Genomic DNA, 24560 nt, shown 5'->3' with positions numbered 1-24560 from the left:
GGCTGTGACCTCTGTAATGAACTGCTTCACCCTGAACATAAGGCCTAGCAGAATGGTGAACCTTCTATACAGGGCATGACTAATGTCCCAGCTTGGGGACAACTCCCTGTGGAATAACACTGTACTCCACCAGAGGCCATATATATCGAGCCCAAGTCTTGATACGTATTGAACACAGGCTGCTATTTCTTGGCAAATACAAAACATAGAGTTGGAAGAGAAATTACTTGTCATCATTATCACTTCAAGTTATGCAGAAACTGATTCAGCTTTGTGTCCCTATAATAGTAGGTTCTCTTGGATTTGAGGTATTAGTTTCCAGCTAAAGAATGTTTCTATCAGGCTTCCCAATATGGGTTCCACTGACCTGAAACTACCACAACTACTTAATCAGTTTGAATCCATCAAACATCATTAGTAAACTGTTAAAGATAATCAATTTTGATAATCGTGAAGGGCTAGGATTGCTTTTGTCTAGTGCAGTTAGGGAGTAATATGTATGGAATTCAGGGTTTTCATGGGGCATTTCTTGGTCTTCCACTTTCAGTGATAACTATGAATAAACAATCGCAGAAAGCACAACTTCATAAAGGCAGAGAAAGTAAGAGCTCAGATTCTCAGGATGAAGATTCGTGTTAACTTCATTATCCAAATGCTGGCTAAGCATAAGGGATTTCTGCAATACCAACAGAGAGGTGACATGACAAATATCAATTATAGCCTCACAGCTACTTGTATTAGTGTGGTTTGAAACTTACTGCATCAACCCTCTTGTATATTAAACCTTTAGCAGAGGTGGCCTTAAAAGATGGCCTTATAACTGGCCACCATCTGGGAAACTTGAAAGTGGATAGTACTTAAAATGTATGGCATGAGCTTATCTTTACGGTGCAAGAACTCACCTGTAGCATATGCCTTTTATACTCAGCCTGACATTCTCTGGTTCTGTCTTGTTAGGTTGAACTGCAGCTGTAGCAAATGGTTCCCGGTAGACTTTGATTCACTTTTGTGTTCAGCTTCTTGCCTGTGAGTTTGCACAGCCTGGCTTTGTCTACTACTTCAAGGCTTCTCTGATGCAGTGACTTGGGACATTGGAAGCATGTTACTTAGACCTAGCTGCTGCTTGAAAGTGCATGAAATGTTCTTTCCCCTGGGGGTCCCTCAACCGACGGGACAGAATTGGGTGTATAAGTGCTGCTTGCTGCTGTACTAACTCTGCTCAGAGATATTTTATCTTTTCCTTAGAAGTTCTCAGAAGGATTGAGCCCCATTTGTCCTCAAGGTGCTGATTGGCTTTCTTCAGCTATTATTCACCCTTAACCCTAAAAATCAGCATCCAAATAAACTATCTTCTGGAAAGTCCTATCTCAGGTATTGCTTTAAAGAACTCAAGGTAAAAACTGCCTGGCATAAAATAGTCTTTCCCTGGTATTCTTTTTCTGTTTTCACAAACTTGCCTTTTTCATAGTAGTTATGGCAGACAGATAGCATCTGGTGATAGCTCGTGTTCGTCTATCTATTGATGTCTATACCTGACCCCAAGCTAGTACTAGCTTGTGTTACTTAATTCCATTGCATTTAACAGCACCTGAAAATATTCTCAAGTATTACTTTTATGAATAGCTTATTTAAATATAATTTTTATTCTTCCAAAGAGTTTTGCAATCATAAGGGTAAATATGAAATAAGTGAGTGACTGCTTATTTCAGTACTATTTCTTATTATTTATTGAATCATTCAATACCAAGTAAGAATTGTTAAAACTCTGAAAATAGAATTGCAAAATAATAATTGAGTATTTTATACTTATTTTCCAGGTTTTGCTCAAGCAAATGAATTTAACTATGGAGCTGATGATGCTGAGTTGGGAAACAGTGTACAACTAGTTTCTTCCTTCCGATCAATTTCTTGTGATGTAGAAAAAGATTCAAGTCATTCAACTCAAATTATATGCTATACTAGGTATGACTTAGAGTATTTTTCATAACATCATTTTCATCATCAGCATATTAATATGAAAATAGTTTTATCACTGGTGCTATTCTAATGTTTCTGATTATTAGTCATGTTTGATTTTCTGATGTTTAGACATGTACGTTTATTCTATTCAATTATAATTTCCCCCTATATTAGCATAATAAAAGTATATTCTATATTCTATCCCAGGTTATTAGAGCTATTATCTTATCATTATTGATCTCTTTTAGAAGATAAATGGCTACTATTAAATTGTAATGATGCTCCTCAAAGTATCAAAATTATACCTTCCTGTCCAGTTTGATAAATTTTATTCAAAATCTTGACATAGTCATTAAAATTAAAGATGATCATTTTGTATGGTGACATTTAAAGTTCTTTACTATCATCACAAATTGATGTTTGTTATTAGCATCTTAGGGGGGGGAAATTAATCATTTTAAATTGGAACTTTCAGTATTGAAACAGGTAACATACTCCGGAGGATTAATCTACATCAAGTTTGTTTGCTGTTTTTCAGGAACAAAATCTTACTTAGGGGGGAATTTGATTAAATTTTTTTAAACAAAGCATATCATAAAACAGTAACATTACTATTCTAATTATTCCAGCTACATTTATTGTTGCTGCATTTGTAGTCTAAATTCCAGTATGCTTAGAATAACCATTGGCCTGTCGTTCACAAGGTTAAAATTTGCAGTACAGAGTTCAGGGTATAAATCACCCTTGTATGATATAGAATGGGATTTAGTTGTATCTCAATTAGAATTCTACACACTATCAAAAATGGCAGCCTGTGATAGTATTTTTCACTAATATTCTTCACTAATATAGGCATTATTGTGCTTCTTATATATTCTTCATTTGTCTTCCAGGCCAATGCCAGAAGATTCCTACACTGTTCGAGTCAGTGTGGATGGGGTTCCTGTTACAGAAAATAGTACCTGTAAAGGTCACATCAGTAGCCAGGCATGCAGCTTCCATGTAGGTGGCATCTCCCCTTTAACTTACCTGTAATTGATTTTGTACTTTTTCCCCTGTAGAACTGAGTATTTTATTTTTAAAAATTTTATAGCTTGCCCCATATGTAACTATCTAGCCCTATACATAAAAATAGTTTAGCATGTAGCTAAAGATAATATCACCCAATTTTAGTTATCTTCTATAGTAGTGGAATCTATCATTCTTTGTTTCTTCTTTTACTTGAAAGAGGAATAACTTATGAGCAAATTAAATTTGACACAATAAAATTATTTTCTTGTTCACACTTTTCTCTTTCTCCATTTCTGTTCTTGGTTGGATTCTCCCTTATTTTTATCAGACTCACCTTCATTGTAATTTGCAATATAACTTTTTCTTTTATATACTTCTGATGTAATGAGACAAAAGTGACTTCAGGTAGCATAGGAGCCTTTTAAAATGCAGTTACTGTAAATGTATGTGTTTTTAATAACACATTTTCTTCTATAACCATCCAATATATATTTTAAAATTATATTTTAAGCGTTCAGTTGTGAGTACTGCAGTGGTCCAATGTAAGGCCAAATGTTGAGGAAAACAGTCACCAAGAGCTGTCCTCAAGAAGCTTCTATGACTCTCCAATATAATGCCAAATATGTTCATCAGATGCCTCTGGCATCTTTCTCTCTCCCTGAGTGTAGAGTAATACTTTGTTTCCTAGTCTGTGACAACTGAAAGAGCCCCAAATAACAAAATTCAGCATCTCAAACTGGACTTCTTACATTTCTTCCTAAGCTGCATTTTGGTCTCAGAAACCTGTTATCATCTTTGGTTTCCCTCTTATGTTCATCTTCACCCCACAGCTACCCAAAAACAAACCATGATGATCCCACCCTCTAAATTAACTCTTAAATCCATCTTACCTTTTTCCTACCACAGCCATTGTTTTGATTGCGGTCTTGTTATTTCTCACCTGTTACCACTGTCTCCTCTTCATTGCACTGTTCATTTGTACCCTTCAAAACCAAGTATTATTATCATTTCCCCGCTCGATATTTCTCCTTCATTCATTATCTGTAGGTTTCCTTTATTGAATCTAAGTCTGGATCCAGTTCTGTGACCATCAGCGCCTCTAACAGTCTGTCCAACCAAGGGCACAAACATCCAGTTTCTAGTCAGTCCTGCTCATCACTCAAGATTCTTAAAATCACCCCCAGCAGAGCTAAGTGCTTTGTTCCAGTAGCTCTATCACTAGCATAGAGTTTTAGTGCTGTAGCACAAGATTCCGATATAGACTTTATCATTTACTCTGACTTAGTCAATGAGAAACTATGCTTCAGTCTCTTCATTTTCTGTACAGTGAAGATATGTAAAATGGAAATTGTATCATTGTGATAATTAAATAATACAGTAACATTAAGGTAATCAGGAAGCTATGACATATTGTAAATACTGCATTTTGATGTTTTTATCTGTTCCACATACAACTATTTTAGCACCTCGTCCACTCTACAGTGATTATGTTTTAATGTGGTATCCTGAATCAGAGAGCTTTATTCATCTCTATATCCCTAAGAACAAGCATTTGGTCTGTTCTCTACTTATCCCAATTGGTATCATAGAATATTAAGAATTACACCTTCATAGTCCTAGAAAATTATCACTACATCGATTACTGAAGCTTTGTAATGCTCCAACAAGTTTGGCTTCTTTATTTAAAATATGCTTTGCTATTTTTTTCTTCCTGGGCTTTCCTAAAGGGTTTCTTACAGTTTTATTCCACCAGATTACTAAAAGTCTTTACCTGAAAGCCAATGACTGTGGTTTTATGTATACTGATAGCAAAAAATAATTGAAAATTTAAATTCTTTCTAGAAACATTTTCAAATGAAAGATAAACTTTATATTATCAGGAAAAATGTTGAACAATAATATTCTAAACTATATTTCTTATGTAAGTGAACTAGTTTGACTATCATTTTATAGACATTATTTAAATGTATTTTATGTGGAGAATAGACTTTGCATTAAACTGGAAACAAAACAGAGATAGATGTTTATTAACATTATTATTTTACAGACAAAAAGTTTCAGAACCCCAACAATAAGGAGCATTACACCTTTGTCTGGAACTCCAGGTCTGTGAAATGATAGCTGAAATATCTTTTTGGCTTGTAGTAGTTAATTTACTTTTGGATTATATCATTATTATGATACCTGAAAATTTGTCAATAGCATTTTTGCAATTATAAAATAACTCCCATTATTTTAAAATCATTTTAATGCCTGTTTCTGAATCTATTAAAATGTATTTAACTTTCCCCTAATTAGACATTTAGCTGGTTTCCAATAGTCATTTTAGAAATATAATCATGCCAGTCTGTGACCCTATCAGAAATAAGTGAGAATGTCCTTTTTTTAAATCTTGGGAATTCTAGGGAATAAGCTTTATCATGTGTACATATATTTGTGTAGGGATTTTACTAATTTTTCCTTTAGTAATTAAATTTATTACTTATTTGTATTTCTTTTATAGATTATTCTTGTCCTCAGATGAATTTAAGATTAGTATTTTTTTCCCATCATAAGTTACAAGAATTCTTATATATATTTTAAGAATAATAACTAACATATCACATGAAAGTGGGAATTTTTAAATTTATCTATTGTTTTTAAATTAATTAATATTTCCTTTCAGATCTCTATAATTTCATTTTCAAATGTATAAATCCTAACTATTCTGGTTTCTTCCTTCATTTATATGCCACTGAAGACCCCGCCACCCAATGATATAAGTTTTATATAATTTTCACTTAATTCTAAAGATATTTTGTGGTTTTATTTTTATATTTAATTTTTATTTCACTTAGGATAATTTTTTTGTTAATGTAGAGATCTTATTTTTCTTCAAATAAAGACTTCCTTACTGTGAACACTTATAAAACCTCTTAAGAACTACGAATATTTCTTCATATATAGTGTATTTGTTAGACCTTTCAGAACAACGCTAAGCTCTAGTGGTGAACATGAAAATGTTTTTATTGAGAAAAAAAAATCTGATTTGGTATTAAATATCTGTAAATATGGGTAGATAATCTTATACAAAAATTTTGGTATTTTTACAGGCACATTAATAACAATTCAAGGCAGAACCTTCACTGATGTCTACGGAAGCAATACTGCTCTAAGCTCAAATGGGAGAAATGTTAGGATTTTGAGGTAAATTTTCAATGCAGAAGCATATTGTTATAACTCATAGATAAAACATCTTACTTCCATAATGATAGGTCCAGTGACATCAAAAACACTGCAGTGTGAAAACATTAACCAGTATTTTATTCAGCCATATTAAAGAAAGAAAATAGAATGTTGGGTATTCTTTGACATAGAAAGCAACCACCAATATCCTTTTCATTTTTGGTCTGACAAATAAATCCATCTTTTATTGTGATTGATTTTATTAATAGAAAGCAAGTTCAAGAGTATTTAAATGAAAAATCATAGACCTTTATTACTGGAGAACTTTGTTACGAAGTCTAACTGCCTTATTTTTCACACACACACACACACACACACACACACACACACTGAAGCTTTGCAAAACACAACTTATTTAAGATCAGGAGGAAACCCCAAGTCATCTGAAATGCAATCAGTCACTTTTTCTATCACACGATGGTGTTCAGGATGTCACCATTAAAGATGGTCAGTGACTTAATAACAGTCTAGGATTAACCTCTGCTTCTTCTGTTTTTCAGCTCTTTACCAAATAGTAACATTGATAGTTATCTAAAATTTAAAAAAAAAAAAAATTTGTTCACAAGTTGCCCCGGAAAGTAGCATTGTCAGTAGGCTATCTTCTTATATCACAGGTGGGGTGGTCTCAGTCCTTGCAGATTGAAACATCTTGTTCATTTCTTGTAGGACAAACAACAGAATCTTAACTTTCAGTTGCTCCAGGCTGCTTGTAGCCTTGCAGAAAGCAGATAAATGGAAAAGTTAACTGACATGAGGCAGGATTTAGAGTTTGTTAAATATTAAAAAGATAATTGCATATATACATATACATGTATAATTTTATAAAACAAACAACTTGAAAGGTTTTTGAAGTCAAGTCAAGGTGATTTATGTGGCCTTCTATCAGGTAGAACTCAAATCTCATTTGTCTGCATCTTTAATTTCTGGAAATGTACATAGTGATTCCTTATATAATAATAAAAGAACAATTTTTATTATTATAATAGTTTATTTTTATATCATTTTGTGCCTTTTTCCATCTCAGTTGAAATCCCCGTGGACTTCCCATCACCATAGTCCCATGCACTGCTCTCCACCCCCCATTTTGGATCCCATTCCCCACTCCACCCATGTAAAATGTCTCTGGTATATAGTTGTTCATTATTATTATCTTATAAAAGAACAATTTAATAGAGAAATGAATGTTTCTTCAACATTCTATTGGTGGGTGTGGTTGGTGACAGACATCTGAGAATGTGTCCACCGATTCCCTTAAATCATGTATAATGATGTGTTGTGTTAGACTCAGCATTACTTCCATTACAAATATATACAGGTATATATATGTGTATATGTGTGTGTGTGTGTGTGCATAGATGAAAATCCTGTTTGATTCTGTATAGTTGAGTAGAATGGCTTATTTTCTAATTTTTAGATGAATGTTTATAAGTCATTCTTGCCCAAAGTGATACCAGGAAATAGAAAGCTTAACTTTCAAAATGAGATTCCTTTTCCTCTCACTATAACTGAAATTTATCTCTATTTAATATAAAGGAATGGGTGGAAATTTTTTCATGAAGTCACAGAATCCCAATTGGAGCCTCCTCAGATTTATGCTACCTTGTACTCTCTAAACCACTGACACTGTAAATATAGGAAGATTTCTTTCACACCTTTTAATGAGAGGGGCAAAGGTCTTAGTGCTGCATTTATCTCCTTTCTGTCATGTTAATTGTGGTGCATTGCCCTGTGCCTGAATTTTCTTAGTATGGAGCGATGAGCTGTGTACCAAACAGGGAGTCTGGAGATTAAAGCTACTTTTGATTCACATAGGTCTTTGCAGTTGGATCAAATTTACAAGTTCAAACAAACCACAAGCTGTGCAAATGATGACAGGATCTAGTGACTACTAAGGAGCTTTGGGTCTAATAGATTCCATGAAAAAAAAATTCACTGTTTTTATTAAAAACCAAATACAGTAGTATCATTATAGACTTGCAAACCGAGACAATGTGGGAATCATTTAGTTTGGTTAAGAGCATGCACCCAAGCGCAAATCTCTGGGTTTGGACAAGCTCTTTAATCTTCTGCTTCAGTTTCTCCTATGAAATGAAAGGAAATAGTTATTAACCCACAAAATAGTTTCAAGGACTAAATGAACATAGTAAGTGCCTATACATGTTGGCTGTGAAATTTATTATTTAAGTAGAGTAAGATAAAAGATTGGAAAGAGAATATGAATCCATCTCTTCTATAAAAGATATATTAATTTTATTTTCTTTGCAAGCATAAAGTAATGATCAGCTGATAGGTTTTGTATGTAAAAGTCCATTAAAAACTTTGATGTTCTCTATAAACAAAAGTCCTTACTTTTTATATTTCAAGTTGCTACTGGGCCTTATGAGTCTGGGATTTGCTGCCCCAGAAGAAGGTGATGTATTCTGGTGTTGCAAACAATTCAGTATCAGTCAGTCCCCTGCAAGTCTCCAGTCCAGCAGATTCTATCCCTTTGGGACCCACCTGATCAGCTGAGGAGATGTGCATGCTCATGTTCTCGCTGCATCCTGACCCCCCTGCCTCTTCTCAGCTTCTTTTATTTATTTAAAAATTTTAATTTGAAAATTATTTTGATTGACTTAATTGGTTTACAACATACTATATGACTTAGGGGTCTAGGTTCACACCTCTTCTAATGGATGTTACCACACCACACCCACTTCCTTAGCTCCCATTTCAATCTCACTGATACTATATCCCTTCATCCTAATTACTTCGTAGGGTCTCTGCTGTGGACAGAGTTTATTTCCTACGCTATGAACCTTACAGCAAAATGTTTTCTAGTTTAAATAATTGAACCTCAGTGGAAGAATTATCATTATCTCTTTCTGTTTTCTACTCCCATAGGATCAATCACTTATTTTTAAAGATTTATTCATTTATGCATACAAGTAGTGCAGGGTGGGGAAGATTCACCAGAGACAGAGTGGGGAACAGAACAGGTGCATCTACTGAAATACACTGCTGAGGGGAGCAGTGGGTGAGACAGGAGAGGTATGCTGCTCCATGTGGATCAGCTCCTTGGCAGGGTATCAAACTCATGTTACAGTGGCTGCTGAAAGCTTGATAGAGCTGTGTCTTGAACCCCTCCAGGAGGCAAGGATTAATCACTTTCTGACACACTAACACATGACTATCATGTTAGTTATCAGTCTCATGACAGTCCCTCAAGGGTAGTGACCCTTATCTTGTTCACTGGTGTATTCTGGTACTTACAGTCAGAGAACAACATAATAAGTGTTCAGTAAATGTTTGCTGAATAAATGAGTAAAGGCTGGTAACATGTGATTTAGAGAAGAAAGATAAGGTGGTGGTGAGCGTGGTGGGAGGAGACCATTTTTGAAGCAATTTATTAAACATAACTTGATCTTTTCTAACAAAATATTTATACAGAGTTTATATTGGAGGGATGCCCTGTGAGCTTCTCATACCACAATCTGATAATTTGTAAGTAATTCAAGTACTTTTCTTTAGAAAAATAAGTAGTAAAGATAAGCACATAGTTAGAATAATCATTTCTAGCAATGTTGCATACCACAAATGCTTTATAATACTGGCCACATGTAAGATTTTGTATAAATAATGATAGAAGCAGTATAAATTATATCTTATAAGTATTCTATTTAGTACATTAACAGTCATTATATACTTAACTATAATTTTTCCTATTGTCTCCACTATGGCGCATAATGAGAACTATTATTTAAATCATGGTGAGCAGAGATGTTTTGAGAAATATTACTATCAGTAATATATTGTTTCAGTTAGTAATGTTTTAAAAATTTTTAAAGAAATCTCAATGGATATAGCCAAGTTCATTCCTAAATTCTTCTTAATAATTAAATTTTTATTTAAGTATCTTCAACCAAAGAAGAAAATATTATCATTTTACAAAAATTTTGGTTGTGCCACAATTCCTACCTTGATATATATGCTGAGATTAGCAAGAATTTTTTTAAGGAAACACAATATTTTAAAACTTTAGTGTCCATAGAAATTTTGAAGTCAACACATATATATTTGTTAGGTATGGTGTAAAACTGCATCCTCCAAGTGGAGATATGGGGTCCATAATTTGTAAAACTACTGGAACTTATATTGGTAAGCATTGATTTTTTATTTTATTTTATCTATTTAGAAGAACTAGAGTATAGGCCAGAGGGTGAAAGGATTCACCAGAGACAGAGGGTGGGTGGGGACCAGAAGAGACAGGTCTATTGAAAGACACTGCTGAGCAGCAGGTGAGACAGACTGCTGCGCCATGTGGGTCACCTCTGACTGGGGATGGAACTCATGCTGCAGTGGCTGGTGATAGCTTCAAAGTGCTAAGACTTTAACCCCTGTACCACCAGGGAGGTCCCATCACTATTCTTCATAATTCTCATAGATGACTCAATTTCTTTGTTTTGTATTCTCCTAGATTTCCCCACAACACTCACCTCTTTTTAAAAATTAGCATTTCCTTGGCTTCTTTACAGTTGCATAAAAATATAAATGAATTACCTTTCAAGCCCACTTATTCAAATTACTTTTTTTCTTTTTCTTCTGTTGTGCAGAAGATTCCATGACTAATGTTAACTCTTTTTTCTCTAGGCATAATTTTTCTGTTTTCCCAGGCTCTATGTCCTGCAGATATATCAATTTTTTTCATAGTTGAATGAACTTCATTCTCTTTTATCTAAGAGCCTTTGCTAGCTTCTCATCCTGAACATTTTGGATAAAATATCACACAGTGAAAAAAAACCTCTCCAATCTCTTCCTTCCATTCTCAAAATTTGCCCTACATTTCTTGAATAGCCCTATCACTATTTTTAGTTCTCTGTTAGAGTCCTTGCTTTTGAAGGATTGTGTCCTCTGCTGACAATAAGCTTTATTAGAAGAGCTAACTGCATGGACCCTGCATCTGAAAACACAGCTGCATCGCTGTGGAGTGGACATGAATTTTAAGGGGAATAGAGTTACATTTAGGTTCTGCATTATTTTTCATTCATTGCTATTTTTTGTCAAATTTTCCCAATTATAACCTTGAGCTATCTTGCTTTATATATTTTAAAATAGTAGTGCCTTGTCTCATTCCTTATTTTCATTACTTTGAGGATTTATAGATGGTTGTATAATTACAGTTTTAATTTTATATTTCTTTGCTTTTAAATCAGTTTTATAATATACAACTATCATCCTCCTGTGGTTGGAAATGTAATTGATTGTGTATTTTAATTATTTCCAGGTCATCACAATGTCAGCTTCATCTTAGATAGTGATTATGGAAGGTAGGTCATTTTGTAAATAATGTTTATAATTAATTCAGCTTGTAAAGTGAAAATATAACTTTACTTTGTGCCATAGATCCAGGGATTAAAAATTAATCAGTTTCTTTCTCCAAATTAGCATTTAAGGGGTTTGTAATTTCCTTTCACTCATACTTTGTGCCGCAGACATACCCTTTCAACTGTTGTGAAATCTAGCATTACTCAAAACAGAAGTCTTTGATACTGAAAAAGTGTTATTTTATGTCTTATAACACTTCTGATTTAATTGTCAGTTTTTGTGCTAAACTAATTCAATTTGAATTGAACTAATGTAAGAATAAATAAAAATTCATGGCTTATATTATCGGATAGTGATTGTTTTAAAATATTAAAACATACAATATGAAATTTGGTAGTTGTAGATATCCATCTTCCATCTTAACAGCAATGTTAATAATTTATATTTATGATTTTATTCAAGTGAGATCTCACCTTCAGATATCCTACACCTTAGTTTCCATAAGAAAGGTCATTGTATGTTAATTATATAATGTACAAAAAATAATAATATAATGTACCTTTAGTGGCAGGCATGGTATTAATTTCTTTACCTGTACTATCTATTTTAATCTTCCTAAAAAGTCTATAAATTGAATGCTATTATCCATTCCATGTTGCGCAAGGAAAAACGAGACTTAATGATGGTTAAATAATTCACCAAAGGCTATTCAGTCTGGAGGAAGCTGGTATGTGAGAGTGTGGAGTCTACTTCTAGGGCCTGAGCACTTTATTCCAGTTCCTGGTATGCGTGATGGAAGGTTTCAGCCACAGAACCACTTCTTTTCTCTATTTAACCTCCTCCCCCAGGATTCTGTGCCATGGAGAGGTCTCTCCACTCCTAGGCACATCTGCAATCATGAAAGGGCATTTCTTGGCTATCATAATAACTCGAATATGATATGCCAGACCAATTAAATTGCTTTGCCAAAATGCCATCATGTTTCCCATTAAGAAAATAAGCCACTTGAGCCAGAAACCAAATAAGTCACATTTCTTTTAGTCCTCTAGTACCAATATAACTGTAGAAGATCATTGGACAGGTCTATGTATGTAGCACTTTTTTGTGTCAAAAGAGACTCAAGAACAATTGAAAAGAACAATACTACAATGGAAGTAGATATTTCTGGCCAGTGTTCACACTGCAAGAGAGGGTGAGGTTTAGTCCATTTTTTTTAAGGATTTATTTATTTATGTATACAAGAGCTGGGGTGTAGGCCAGAGATTCAGGAGGGTGAGAGGATTCACCAGAGACAGAGTAGGGACCAGAACAGGCAAATTGACTTAGGTACACTGCTGAGGGGAGGCAGCAGGAGAGGTGGGAGAGGTCTGCTGCTCCATGTGGGTCAGCTCCCTCATGGCGATTGAACTCATGCTTCATAGTGCTGAGACTTAACCCCTTGTACCACCAGGGAGGCCTCTCTTTTCTATTTCTAGACCCTAGAGGCCATAGGTTTATAACAGTGATGCCTAGAATGGACACTTTATTATAGATCACAATGGACTGACCAAACCATGAAGAGTATTCTCATTCACAGGCAAATCAGAGTGGATTGTGTATGCATAGTGTGTTCACTATACACTGCCTCCCCTCAGCAGTGTACCTAAGTCAATTTGCCTGTTCTGGTCCCTACTCTGTCTCTGGTGAATCCTCTCACCCTCCTGAATCTCTGGCCTACACCCCAGCTCTTGTATACATAAATAAATAAATCCTTAAAAAAAATGGACTAAACCTCACCCTCTCTTGCAGTGTGAACATAGGAGCAAATATCTTACAGTGTCATGACATATTTGTTATTCTTTGCAAGAACTCAACCTATATAAATGCAACTTGATAAGAAGGGCAATAGGATTTTATTAAATTATTAATCATATTAAAAGCAACAATTAATTGAGTTTTTAAATGACTTCCTGTACTATATATATATATATATATATATATCATTCCTCTCATTGCTTCTAAGATGGCAAAAATGAATTCTAAGTTCTGCATTAGTATGAAAGGTATTAATTGCCAGATCCATCATATATATATATATATATATATATATCAGCAAAATAATCCAAAAATAGATTTGAGTATAATTGATAAGTATGCATAAATCAATATGCTGCATTGCCTTAACATACCCTGAAACTTTCAATTAAAAGAAGCCATTATTTTTTGCTATAATAAAAAAAAACTGCATAAAATTGCTGACTTTGTGATGTGGACATAACTCCTTCTTTTAAGTCCATGTTCTTTTGTATTACTGTCTCAGAATGATAAAATTGTATTTCTATATTAAAAAACTTAGGGATTGAAGATAACTGTTAACAATGTGACATTTACTTCTTTAAAAGCTTACTTTTAAGATTACATGGCATTTAAAAAATGCTAAATCTTTTTGTAAATTATCAAATCCATATTTTACAAATTTCAGGAGCATTCCTAAATTTCAAATAAACCAATTAAAGACCATGTGGCACTTACTCTGTATCTATTTTCATAGCTGACCTCCCCTCCGCTATTACCCCAAGTTCAAACAGCAGCTGTTTCAGACTGATAACGTTCAGATGAGCATGAATTAATTGAGAAATGCCTAGTCATTATCAATGAATTAGTGAAAATCACCTCAGTGTCATACCAAATAAATTATGTTCAAATTTTATTTCAAGAGGCAATTTTCCTACCAATTTAAGAAGCAGAGTTAATGTTTCAGATGCTGGATTTGCCCATATACAAGATTGTTGGAACTAGCATCATTTTAGGTCTTTGGAAATCAACTGGAAGTTTTAAAACATAAAAATATAAAATCCAGTATGAACTTCTTAAATAAAACATTTAGCATAAACTATATGCAGGGACACATTCGTGTTATAAATGCACATTTTATTCTATTCTAATCTAATCTAACCCAGACTGGACTAGATTTACAGGATTCACAGGTTTGCATTATTTAATTCAATTTTAGATCAGTGTGTTATGATGAAGAGATTTTAAGTTTTAACATTGGATTTCTTAATTTTTCTAATTATAAATTTCATTGGGGTCATTATGAGAACAGCATTTAATTTCTAGGATAAAGCTCCTTCCCTTCCCAACCCTTGAGGCAATGAAAATGCAAGTGTATATAAGAAATTATGAGCAGGCTCTGTGTTCACTAGAGATTTAAATCTGATGTTATCGCTAGTTTGCTCTTGTCCCATTGTACTCTCAGCAAATTAGTGGCAGGTGAGGAAAACTACACAGATTGAGAGCCAGGGATGGAGACTCCAACTGCCTGGGTTATGAATTCTTTTTCTACTACTTTCTCTCTCTCTTTTTTTATCTTATGTAAGAGAAGTAAGTTTTGAGTTTTACCTACTTCATGGGATTGATGGAATAATTAAATTGCATAGTAAATTAAAGATTTTTAAAAATCTTAAAAGTTGAAAAATGTTAGCATGATCCTTGATATATTTCAATAGTGTTATTTTGGCACTAGTTGGGTTATATTAGCTTTAGGATAACTGGATGATCAGCAGGAATATCCATCCTTTATGAAGAGCCATCCTCCTATTTATTAAATCTCACTTTAGGGATCTCCCTGATGGTACAGTGGGTTAAGCTGCAGCCCTATGAAGCTGCCCACAGCACAGATTTGATCCCGGGACACGGAGCTTACTCAAAGGGTGCAGCAGACCTCTCCCGTCCCACCCACTGCTCCCCTCAGCAGTGTGTTTCAGTAAATTCATCTGTTCTGCTCCCTATTCTGTCTCTGGTGAATCTTTTCACCCACCCACACCTTTGGCCTATACCCCAGCTCTTGTATGCATAAATAACTAAATCTTCAAATAAAAAAAATAAATCTTAGTTTATTAAGGAATAATTTGAATATTATAAAATTCACTTAAGAATAGCCCATTAAGTTCTGATGGATATGTTTTTGTCTATGTGTATAATCAATAACTGAATCAAGAGACAGAAAATTTTATGTTCCCAAAGAGCTTTGTCCTGATCGTGGGCAACTCATATAAGTTCTGTCACTAAAGTAGAAAATATAGCATTTTTTTCCTAACATAAAGCAGCCATTTAAATCAAGACTTTCTACCTTTGTTTTAAACAGGAGTTTCCCACAAAAGATGGCATATTTCATTTCTTCTCTAAATAAGATTTCAATGTTTCAAACGTATGCAGGTATGTGACATTTCCATATGTATGTGGAAGACAAAAGGGGGGAGTCAGTACTTTATTTCAGAAAATCCAAGGCTATAATAACACACTCTGAGGTATACTGTATTATCACATGTACTTATAAAAGAGAAAAACGACCTAGGATGTGGAGTCTGGAAAGAAGCCCTGATATTAAGTTAGGGCCCTCCAAACTGCATCCCAAGTAAAAGGTTGATTGAGAAATAAATGCTTCAGACTAAAGGAGACAGCAGGGAATATTACTGCATGTCTCAAGTTTGCCTTGACTCAAAAAGGAAAAAAGCCTCCCTCATCAATTTAAACCACAATCCAGTGGTTACTCTCTTAGATTTATGTTCTCAGTGTAATCCAAAGGGCCTTCAAGCAGATCATAATTTACTTCAATTTACAGAGACCTCGGCTGAGAAGTACCTCTGGGAAGATGTCAGTAGCAAGAACAAATCCTCCTGGAAGAGGAATTATACTTTATTCCAAACGTGGAGTGATTCAAATTTCAAAGATGATCAAATTTGGGGGGAATGGGAGGTGGAAACCTGTCTTGGAATCATCAGTCAAATCTGAGATATTCTTTTTCTAGAAATTTATGTGGAACTCATGTAATAATAGGTAGAACATTGATAGAACTAGATATATATCATTCCCTGGGCTGTTCCACCAATATAGCTAAAATTTCTATGTATATAACCTAAGAACTACAACCATAGATAATGGGTTATGATATGAAAGATATAAAAATAAAGTTAGCCTATACATATAGGGACTTTTCATTGCCCAGAGCAGGGGGGACAAAAGGATGTTGTTCTTCCTGTCTTTTCATTTGAAACCAAACATCTCCAGGCACCCCAATCTTTCCTTACTCCCTGTATCCTCCCCTTCCAGAATCTCTTTAACACTAGTTACCACCAAACGTGGTCCTCAGGACCAGGCATACGTCTCTATGGAAGTCACGTTCGTTATCCTTTCTGGAGGATTACATCAGAGAAAAATTTAATGCAACACCTAACTCATTCACTTGGTAACAGTACCTGGAGGTAATTTGGAATAGGTGTGGAACTCAGGTGTTTAGGTTTACCTATAACATTTATAACATTTTATTCAATGTGCTTCATCTTCCTTCCTCAGAGATCACTATGATTTCACCTTCACAAGGAAGCATTCAAGGCGGCACCTTGCTGACTATAAGTGGACGGTTCTTTGATCAGACAGATCTCCCCATCAGAGTTCTAGTTGGAGGTACTTTATTTTATTTTTTAAAAGATTTATTTATTTATGCATACAAGAACTGGGGTATAGACCAGAGGTACAGGGGGTTAGAGTTCAGACTGACTGAAACACACTGCTGAGGGGGGCAATAGGTGGATCAGGAGAGATCTGTTGTACGGTATGGGTCACCTCCCTGGCCAGGGATGGAACTCATGCTGCAGCAGCTACAGGTTACTTCATAGTGCTATGCTTTAACCTGTTGTGACACCAGGGAGGGCCACTTTTCTTTGTTTTAAATATATCCATTCATGAGAAGAAATCTGTCTTTAACAGTTTATAAGGGGAATAATAACATTTTCCGTTAATGTCTTAAACTTAAGACTAGATGTATTCACATACGCATTTGATCCTGGTGCTTAATACTTGTTCCTCTGCATTTTCCAGTGAAGGTCACTTCTTACCATGTTATATGACCAGGACTTGGGCTCTAATTTTGGCCCAAAGTTATTGGGCCAAAGGTTAGTGTGGGGTGTCATCATAGCTGTGATTCCTAAATTTCTTAGCACACTGAGGAGCACACATACCTTCTATTTAATCAACTCTTAGATACCTTTCTTCTTGTAGTTACTTTTCAATAGGTTGATTAAATAAAAGGAAATTTAAAATAGTCTTTGGGAGTTCTTTCCTCATTCCCATCTCATGTACAGTGCCTGCCTGAGCATCACTAATTAAAGATGTTATTGGAAAGAGCATTAATTAACAGGTCATATGGTCACAAATGCACATAGGGCCTGGTTCTCTGGTATGTGTCATCACTCTCACTTAGACCCTGTTTGTTCTGGCTTCAGTCTCTGCCTATGGAAGGAACATTATAAATCAATATTGCTTTTCTTTTTATTGAAAGAGCTTGGACTAAACAACTCTTACTGTTTTTGTTGTTCTACCCAAGAGAACTTTTATTCATCGACGTTTTTTCCTCTTTTAACTTTTATCTCTCCTTTTGTAAATTCTAAACATTATGGCTTTTGTTTGGCAACTTTTCTCCAAGGGACAAACTCTTAAGTGCTTGCTTTTGAACCCAGGTGTAGAATCTTTTGTGGTGCCATAGTTTGATCAGTTGTTGAATTTTGTTTCTCAGGAATTGTAAAATTTCCTAATCCAGACTTGTGATATTTTGCCAGGAAAATATTACAATAGCTGTGATTCCTTTATTCCTTAGCACACTGAGGAGCACACATACCTTCTATTTAATCAACTCTCAGATACCTTCCTTCTTGCAGTTACTTTTCAATAGGTTGGCTAATTAAAAGGAAATTTAAATAGTCTTTGGGAGTGCTCAGGAGGTATGGAAATTACTGAATTATAAGGTTAAATGGAGAATAGGCAAAAGAAGTGAAAATCCTTTTTTTCATTTTCACAACTTTACCTCTTGCTTGTGCAACTTTGTTTTGATTGAAAAATACCTCTAGGTATGCTGATACGATTTGCATTCTGAACCTTTACAGTAATAGTTCTGCATTTTGCTTTTCTGCAGGTCAAACCTGTGATATTTTGAAAATCACAGAAAGTAACATATATTGCAAGACAACCTGTAAACCTGATAGCATCAGAACTATATATCCAGGTGAGTTACCAGGAGAGAGAATGGCTGCTTTTACATTAACACCTGAAGAATATTGAGATATATCATTAGTGTCTCAGTTCACCTGGGTTGCTGCAAAAGAATCTCGAATAAGTACACAAAAGAATAAAAAATAAAAAAGTGTTTATTTCCTACAGTTCTTGGGACCTGGGAAATCCAAGATTAGGTATCTGGTAAGGGCCTGCTTCCTCACAGATGCTATCTCTATATGGCTAGGGTTTTCTGTGGGTCTACTATATAGAAATGTTAATCTCATTCAGTCTTCAGTCTCATTATTAAGAATCTTCTTAAGCATGTCCCTTATAATACTATAACATTTAATATCAAACTCCAATATGAGTTATTGGGGCTCGGTTCTGCTTGTGTTGGAATGGGGTATGTCTCTTCCTGTGCACACAGTGAAATTGGCTTATGACTTCAGCCTTGGTGGGTAATTCAAACCATCATCTTAAATCTCTTTGTTTTAAATTGATATGGGGTGGGGGAGAGGTGACGAGTTTTATAAAAAAAAAGAATTTGACATTTATAATTGATAATTTTTATTATTATTTTAATTATATTATTTTTACAAAGGTGATGTTGGTTTATAACACTGTGTATGGTTTAGGGATGTAGGTTCACACTTCAAATATGTTACCATACCACACCCACCACCAAGGCACCCACTCATGGTCTCCACCATGATCCATTGGGTAATTTTAAAGGAAGTTGGTAGTATTGAGCTTTACTCCAGTCAAACTTAGTCTGAAAAATGAAGAATCTTTACTGTCTATACCCACGCAATCCAGATATGTTAAGATAGCTAGAGGAAGGCATGAGCCTGGTTGTTGTATTTTGGGGAAGAAAAAAAGTTAGATGACTACTTTGTGTTGAAGAAAAAGTCTTAACCCATAGAGTTTATACTGGCAAGGTAAGTACACCTGAATGGAAATATTCTTTCTAAGCTTATCCAAGAAGGTGAACTACTTTAGCAGAATAAAAAATAATACTGACAGAAATTTTAAATCTTAAATCTTTGTTTTTAGTTTGTAAATCTTCCCCCTCCCAACCCCCCGTTCCTGCTCCTGCTATTAGTGAAACCATCCAGTATTTTGCTTTTTATTTCTGGCTTATTTCACTAATCATGATCCATTTCAGCTCCATCCATGTTGCTACAAAAGGCATGACTATCTTTTTTGGTTGCTGAGTAATATCCATTATGTGTATGTACCACATCTTTTTAATCTAGTCATCGACTTTTGGGCATTTGGGTTGATTCCATGTCTTTCCTATTGTAAATAGAGCAGCAATAAACATGGGGGTGCAGGTGTCCTTTTGAATCAATGTTTTTGTGTCCTTTTGGGTAGATGCCTATGAGTAGAATTGCTGGGTCATATAGAAGCTACATTTTTTTTTTTAAGATTTTATTTATTTATTCATGCAGAACTGGGATACAGGCCAGAGATGCGGAGGGTGAGAGGCTTCACCAGAGACAGAGTGGGGAGCAGAACAGGCAGACTGACAAAGTACACTGCTAAAGGGAGCAGCAGACAGGTCAGGGGAGGTCTGCCACACCATGTTGGTCATCTCCAGGGCTAGGGATCGAACTCATGCTGAAGTGGCTTTAGCTTCTTAGTGCTGTGCTTTAACTTGCTACACCACCAGGGAGGGTCCTAGAAGCTCCATTTTTAACAGTTTGAGATACTCTAAACAGTTTTCCATAGTGGTAGGACTAATTTGCATTCCCACCAGCAGTGTAGGAGAATTCCAAAAGTATCTGTTCTTTGATCATTTGTAAACCATTAACTTTTGTTAAAAATATAATCAAGGAGAAGTTCTGTGATCAGATGATCTGAATCTTGAGGCTTTGAGACTTAGTTTATCATAGGTGGTCATTACAATGTCATAGTTATCTGAAGTAAAATCCTAAGTACGAAGTATTTTATGTATATAGTAGATGCCAATATTATATGTGTACATACATGCACGCATATCATGTACATGTATGTTATACGTAATTCCATAGCAACCATGTACATTGTAATATTGCTCCTATTTCGTTACATATGTGGAACCTGTGATGCAAAGACATAAAATGATAAAACATTATAAACTGCCATAATAGTGTTTTATCCTTTGACATGTACTATGTATACAATTCTTCTGTTACCATTCATACATAAAATGCAAAATAAAATAACATGCTTATAGCCACCATCCAACTAGGCCATTGAGATACCAAATCAAGATTCTAATGAAATACTTCTTTTATTTTACTATGTTCAGGTGGGAGAGGATTAAAGCTTGAAGTATGGAATCACAGCCAACCTGTACATCTTGAAGAGATACTTGAATACAATGAAAACACACCAGGGTATATGGGTGCCAGCTGGGTAGATTCAACTTCCTATATTTGGCCCATGGAACAAGAGAATTTTGTTGCACGCTTCAGTGGATTTTTGGTGGCTCCAAATTCTGATGTTTATAGATTCTACATCAAAGGTGATGACCGATATGCTATTTATTTTAGCCAGACTGGATTTCCAGAAGATAAGGTAGGAAAGCTACATATTACTGTTTGATTTATAGAAGCAATATAATAACATTTATATGCATTTCATTTATTCTAAACCAACACCAATGAGTAAATTTATGAAATTATGAGATAAATTTTCATATGATTAGATTCCTGGCTACTTTAACACATGTAATTTATGAATTATAAGTTGTTATAGAAAACCCATGGACTAAAACAAATTTTTGTATCTAAATTTCCTCTAGCAAGGAAAAAAACATGTTATTTCTTTCCATTCTATTGTTGGTCATGAGATTGAAGTCTATTATTCCTTATGGCTCTGTTTTTTACATAAATAGGATCATATGTCCATCCTCAGAGTCATTTTTGTCACATTAATGTCTCCACATTATTTATTTATATAACACAATTGTATGACTGATAATGTGTGGGAAGTGTTATTAAGCAACACAAAATGCCCAATACATTAAATCAGTCCTCAAAAGGAAAACTTTCAAACTCTGACTCACCCAACCATGTTGTGCTTCCAGAGTCCATGAGTACCTTCAAATAGAAAAACATTCCTGATCCCTTATTTGGTTCCTCTCTATTCCTCCTATAAGTGAAACCGTTCAAGGTGAAAAGGATCCTAATCACCATATCTCAGAAGGGAAAGCTGAGGGCTTGCCCAAAATCATAGTCCAAGGCTGCTGGGACCTGGGTGCTATGCCCTTTTGTCCCCAGACACTATTAAAAGAAAGTAAAGAAAGACAGCAAAGCAACATGCAGAGGTGGACCCACCATGACTGATGATGAGAAATATATTTCACCAACATGTGAGATTAAACACACACAACTGAAGTGTATGCACACAAAGTAGAGTTGGTGCCTCAGGAAAGAGTGGATTTTTAGTGGAGCCCAGCTGGGAATAAAACAAAGTGATTCTCACTACTTATCAGACCATCTTCCCCAAAGTGAATGAGAAGGCCATGATATTGCACAAATTAAGGGACTACAACAGACACTGTATTGCTTATCTGTGGTTTGGTAAGGTCAAAAAGTAAGAATCAAGCATCTTTTTTTTTTTTTTTGGTCTGTTTAACTGTAAGAACTAAGGCATCAATTCATGATTATAGGAGATATTTTTTTTTAAAGTACCTTTAGAATTAGCCCTGCAAGATTTAAATTCAAGAATCAAATGAATGCATCTATAAAAGCAAATTAATTACAAAGATGCTTGCAACTAGTTTCAAATGTATGGTCCTAACTGGCTCAAACTGACTGACTGAGACTGGTTCCAACCAATTCTGACTGGCTGATACCAGATCCAGCCAAAACAGCTGAAACAGTATCTGGTGGGTTCAAGCCGGCTGTGATGGGTTCCAAGCTGTTCTGACTGTCTGAAACTAGATCCAACCTTTTCAAACTGGCTTCTACCAGAAGGGGTCTGTTCAAACTAGTCCAAACCTGCTGAGACCATTTTTGTTCATTGCATTATTTTTTATTTTGTAGTATTTCTTTGGAACAATTTTACAAATGTGAAACTAATAAGACAAATCAAAAGAATACTTTGTGACTAATTATAAATTGCAGAATTGTCTCCCAAACTAAATGGCTTTCTGTACTATATGAAGCAAATGTAAATTGCATCCTATAATATGTAAATATCCAGTTTTATCATTGATTTTCAGCATGGTTCCTCCAAAGAGAGACAGCCTTTCCTATTGGGAAGTCCAAGGTCTTCATGATCTTTGACATCTTTGAATACTACTTTAATGATCTCATTCAGATTAAATCCCTCAAAGTTCTCTTCAGAGTAAAAGAGTATTTTATTTGGCACTATGAACCTTCCTCTTGGGAGGTATCTTTCTTTTTTTCCATAATAATTCTAATTGTGGAAAAGGCATGGTTTTTGTGTAATCATGATACAATGTGTGTTTGTTAGTTGAGGGTAGAAGAATAAAGTGAGATTTGATGATTTTTTAAAAAATTTTATCATGGATAACAGATCTTAGAAAAATATATGAAGTGGTTTCACACTTTTCTACTGTAAAAAGCTCAAAACTGTCAGAAACAATAAATGATGAAGAAATATAAGCCAAAAAGGTTTATTAATAAGTCATTAATAACTTTGCCCTCTCTTTCTGTCTCTTTCTTTTGGGGGGATAAGGTGAGAATTGCATACCATTCTTCTAATGCCAACAATTATTTTTCCAATCCAACACAAAGATCAGAAGACATCCATCTTCAGCAAGGAAAAGAGTAAGGTTTTTTCTTTTTCCCCTTTTCTTCACATTGCTTGTGGTGGTTAAAAACTCTTAAGTTTACATCTAAAATTGTTTCAGTTTGTTCCATTCAAGAGGGAAGAAGAGAGGGAGGGCGGAAACCAGGAGGGAAAGAGCATGGGGACTGTGGTAATTGACTATGGGTTCTTTTGTGGTGGGAGAAACAGTGACCGCACTTGAGGGGACATATCATATGCTGTTCAAAAATTAACAGGGATATAAGAAGATACTTCATTAAAAATAAATGAATAAAAACATTAAAAAATAATATTAGCTTGTTGGTTTAATTTATAATTAGTTATGTCTAAATAATTTTATTAAATTATATTTCCATATTTTCAAGTATATTGCATTCATCTACCTAGGGAAATATGAAATCTAAGTTACCCCATTTCAGAATTATAACTTTGTGAATTTTACTTAATTCTGATGTTAGTTTTTTATTAGAACCTTTCAGTCAATCCAGCCATCTAATTTCTTTGCTCCCACACCTGATCTTAAATATTGCTAGAGAAAACCATAAAACTACATGAATCAGTGCTACAGTAAAGATGTTTAATATTCACTGATTTATTATAGGCCATGTGCCAGATACTGAAAACACAAAGGGGATTAAAATATGCCATCCTGTCCAGGGTGGCCTTACTCCCATATCTGGATCCCCAGCTGGCATGGGTGGAACTTCAGTGTCAGGATCTCCCACGCCACAGGGTCTCTCATCTTCTAGGAGACGACTCAGACCAGCCATGTTGATGAATGAATTCTCAGCAATAAAGAGAGCAATGCTTAATGTACACACACTCTTGAAAACTCTACTTATGAAACATTCAGTTATATTCAATTGACCAAAGCAAATGATACAAGACTAGACTCAGGGGTGAAAAAGTAGACTTCACTTCTGATGAGTTTTTTAATTGTTTATTCTGCCATATCAGTCTTTTGGATACTGAGGAGATTGTGCTCATAGGCATTGGGAGTGATGGCATTGGGCTCAGAGAAGGCTAAGATCAGTGGTACCTGTGGGTAACCAGGCATAGTCTTCTTCCTGAAGTCTTAGTGATAGTGACTTAGGGAAAGCATTCCATTCTTCTTATCCTCCTTCTTTTACTACTATTTTAAAAATATATATTTAAATGGTTTTTCAACCAAAATCTCTACATCTATTCATGTTAAGTAGTATACTAAATCAATCCCTACTTCTACTAAATATCAATATACCTTTAGA

General features: G+C 34.8%; 1 protein-coding gene across 1 annotated transcript in view; it reads left to right on the top strand.

Annotated features, from left to right (window-relative positions):
- PKHD1L1 (polycystic kidney and hepatic disease 1 (autosomal recessive)-like 1) overlaps positions 1–24560 on the top strand; it is a 135503-nt gene that overhangs the window by 10376 nt on the left and 100567 nt on the right. Inside the window, exons 3-14 of the mRNA XM_012722926.1 lie at positions 1818–1962; positions 2853–2961; positions 5018–5075; positions 6063–6156; positions 9625–9678; positions 10259–10332; positions 11459–11501; positions 15626–15696; positions 16834–16944; positions 18449–18538; positions 20822–21090; positions 23221–23312. Of these exons, the coding sequence (XP_012578380.1) occupies positions 1818–1962; positions 2853–2961; positions 5018–5075; positions 6063–6156; positions 9625–9678; positions 10259–10332; positions 11459–11501; positions 15626–15696; positions 16834–16944; positions 18449–18538; positions 20822–21090; positions 23221–23312 (1210 nt within the window). The remainder of the gene's footprint in view (positions 1–1817; positions 1963–2852; positions 2962–5017; positions 5076–6062; positions 6157–9624; positions 9679–10258; positions 10333–11458; positions 11502–15625; positions 15697–16833; positions 16945–18448; positions 18539–20821; positions 21091–23220; positions 23313–24560) is intronic.

Source organism: Condylura cristata, unplaced genomic scaffold (assembly GCF_000260355.1).
Source record: "Condylura cristata isolate star-nosed mole 26May11 unplaced genomic scaffold, ConCri1.0 scaffold00009, whole genome shotgun sequence".
Taxonomy (NCBI): Eukaryota; Metazoa; Chordata; class Mammalia; order Eulipotyphla; family Talpidae; genus Condylura; species Condylura cristata.
The sequence above is the reverse complement of the archived record's forward strand: the minus strand, read 5'-3'. Positions and strand labels throughout refer to the sequence as shown.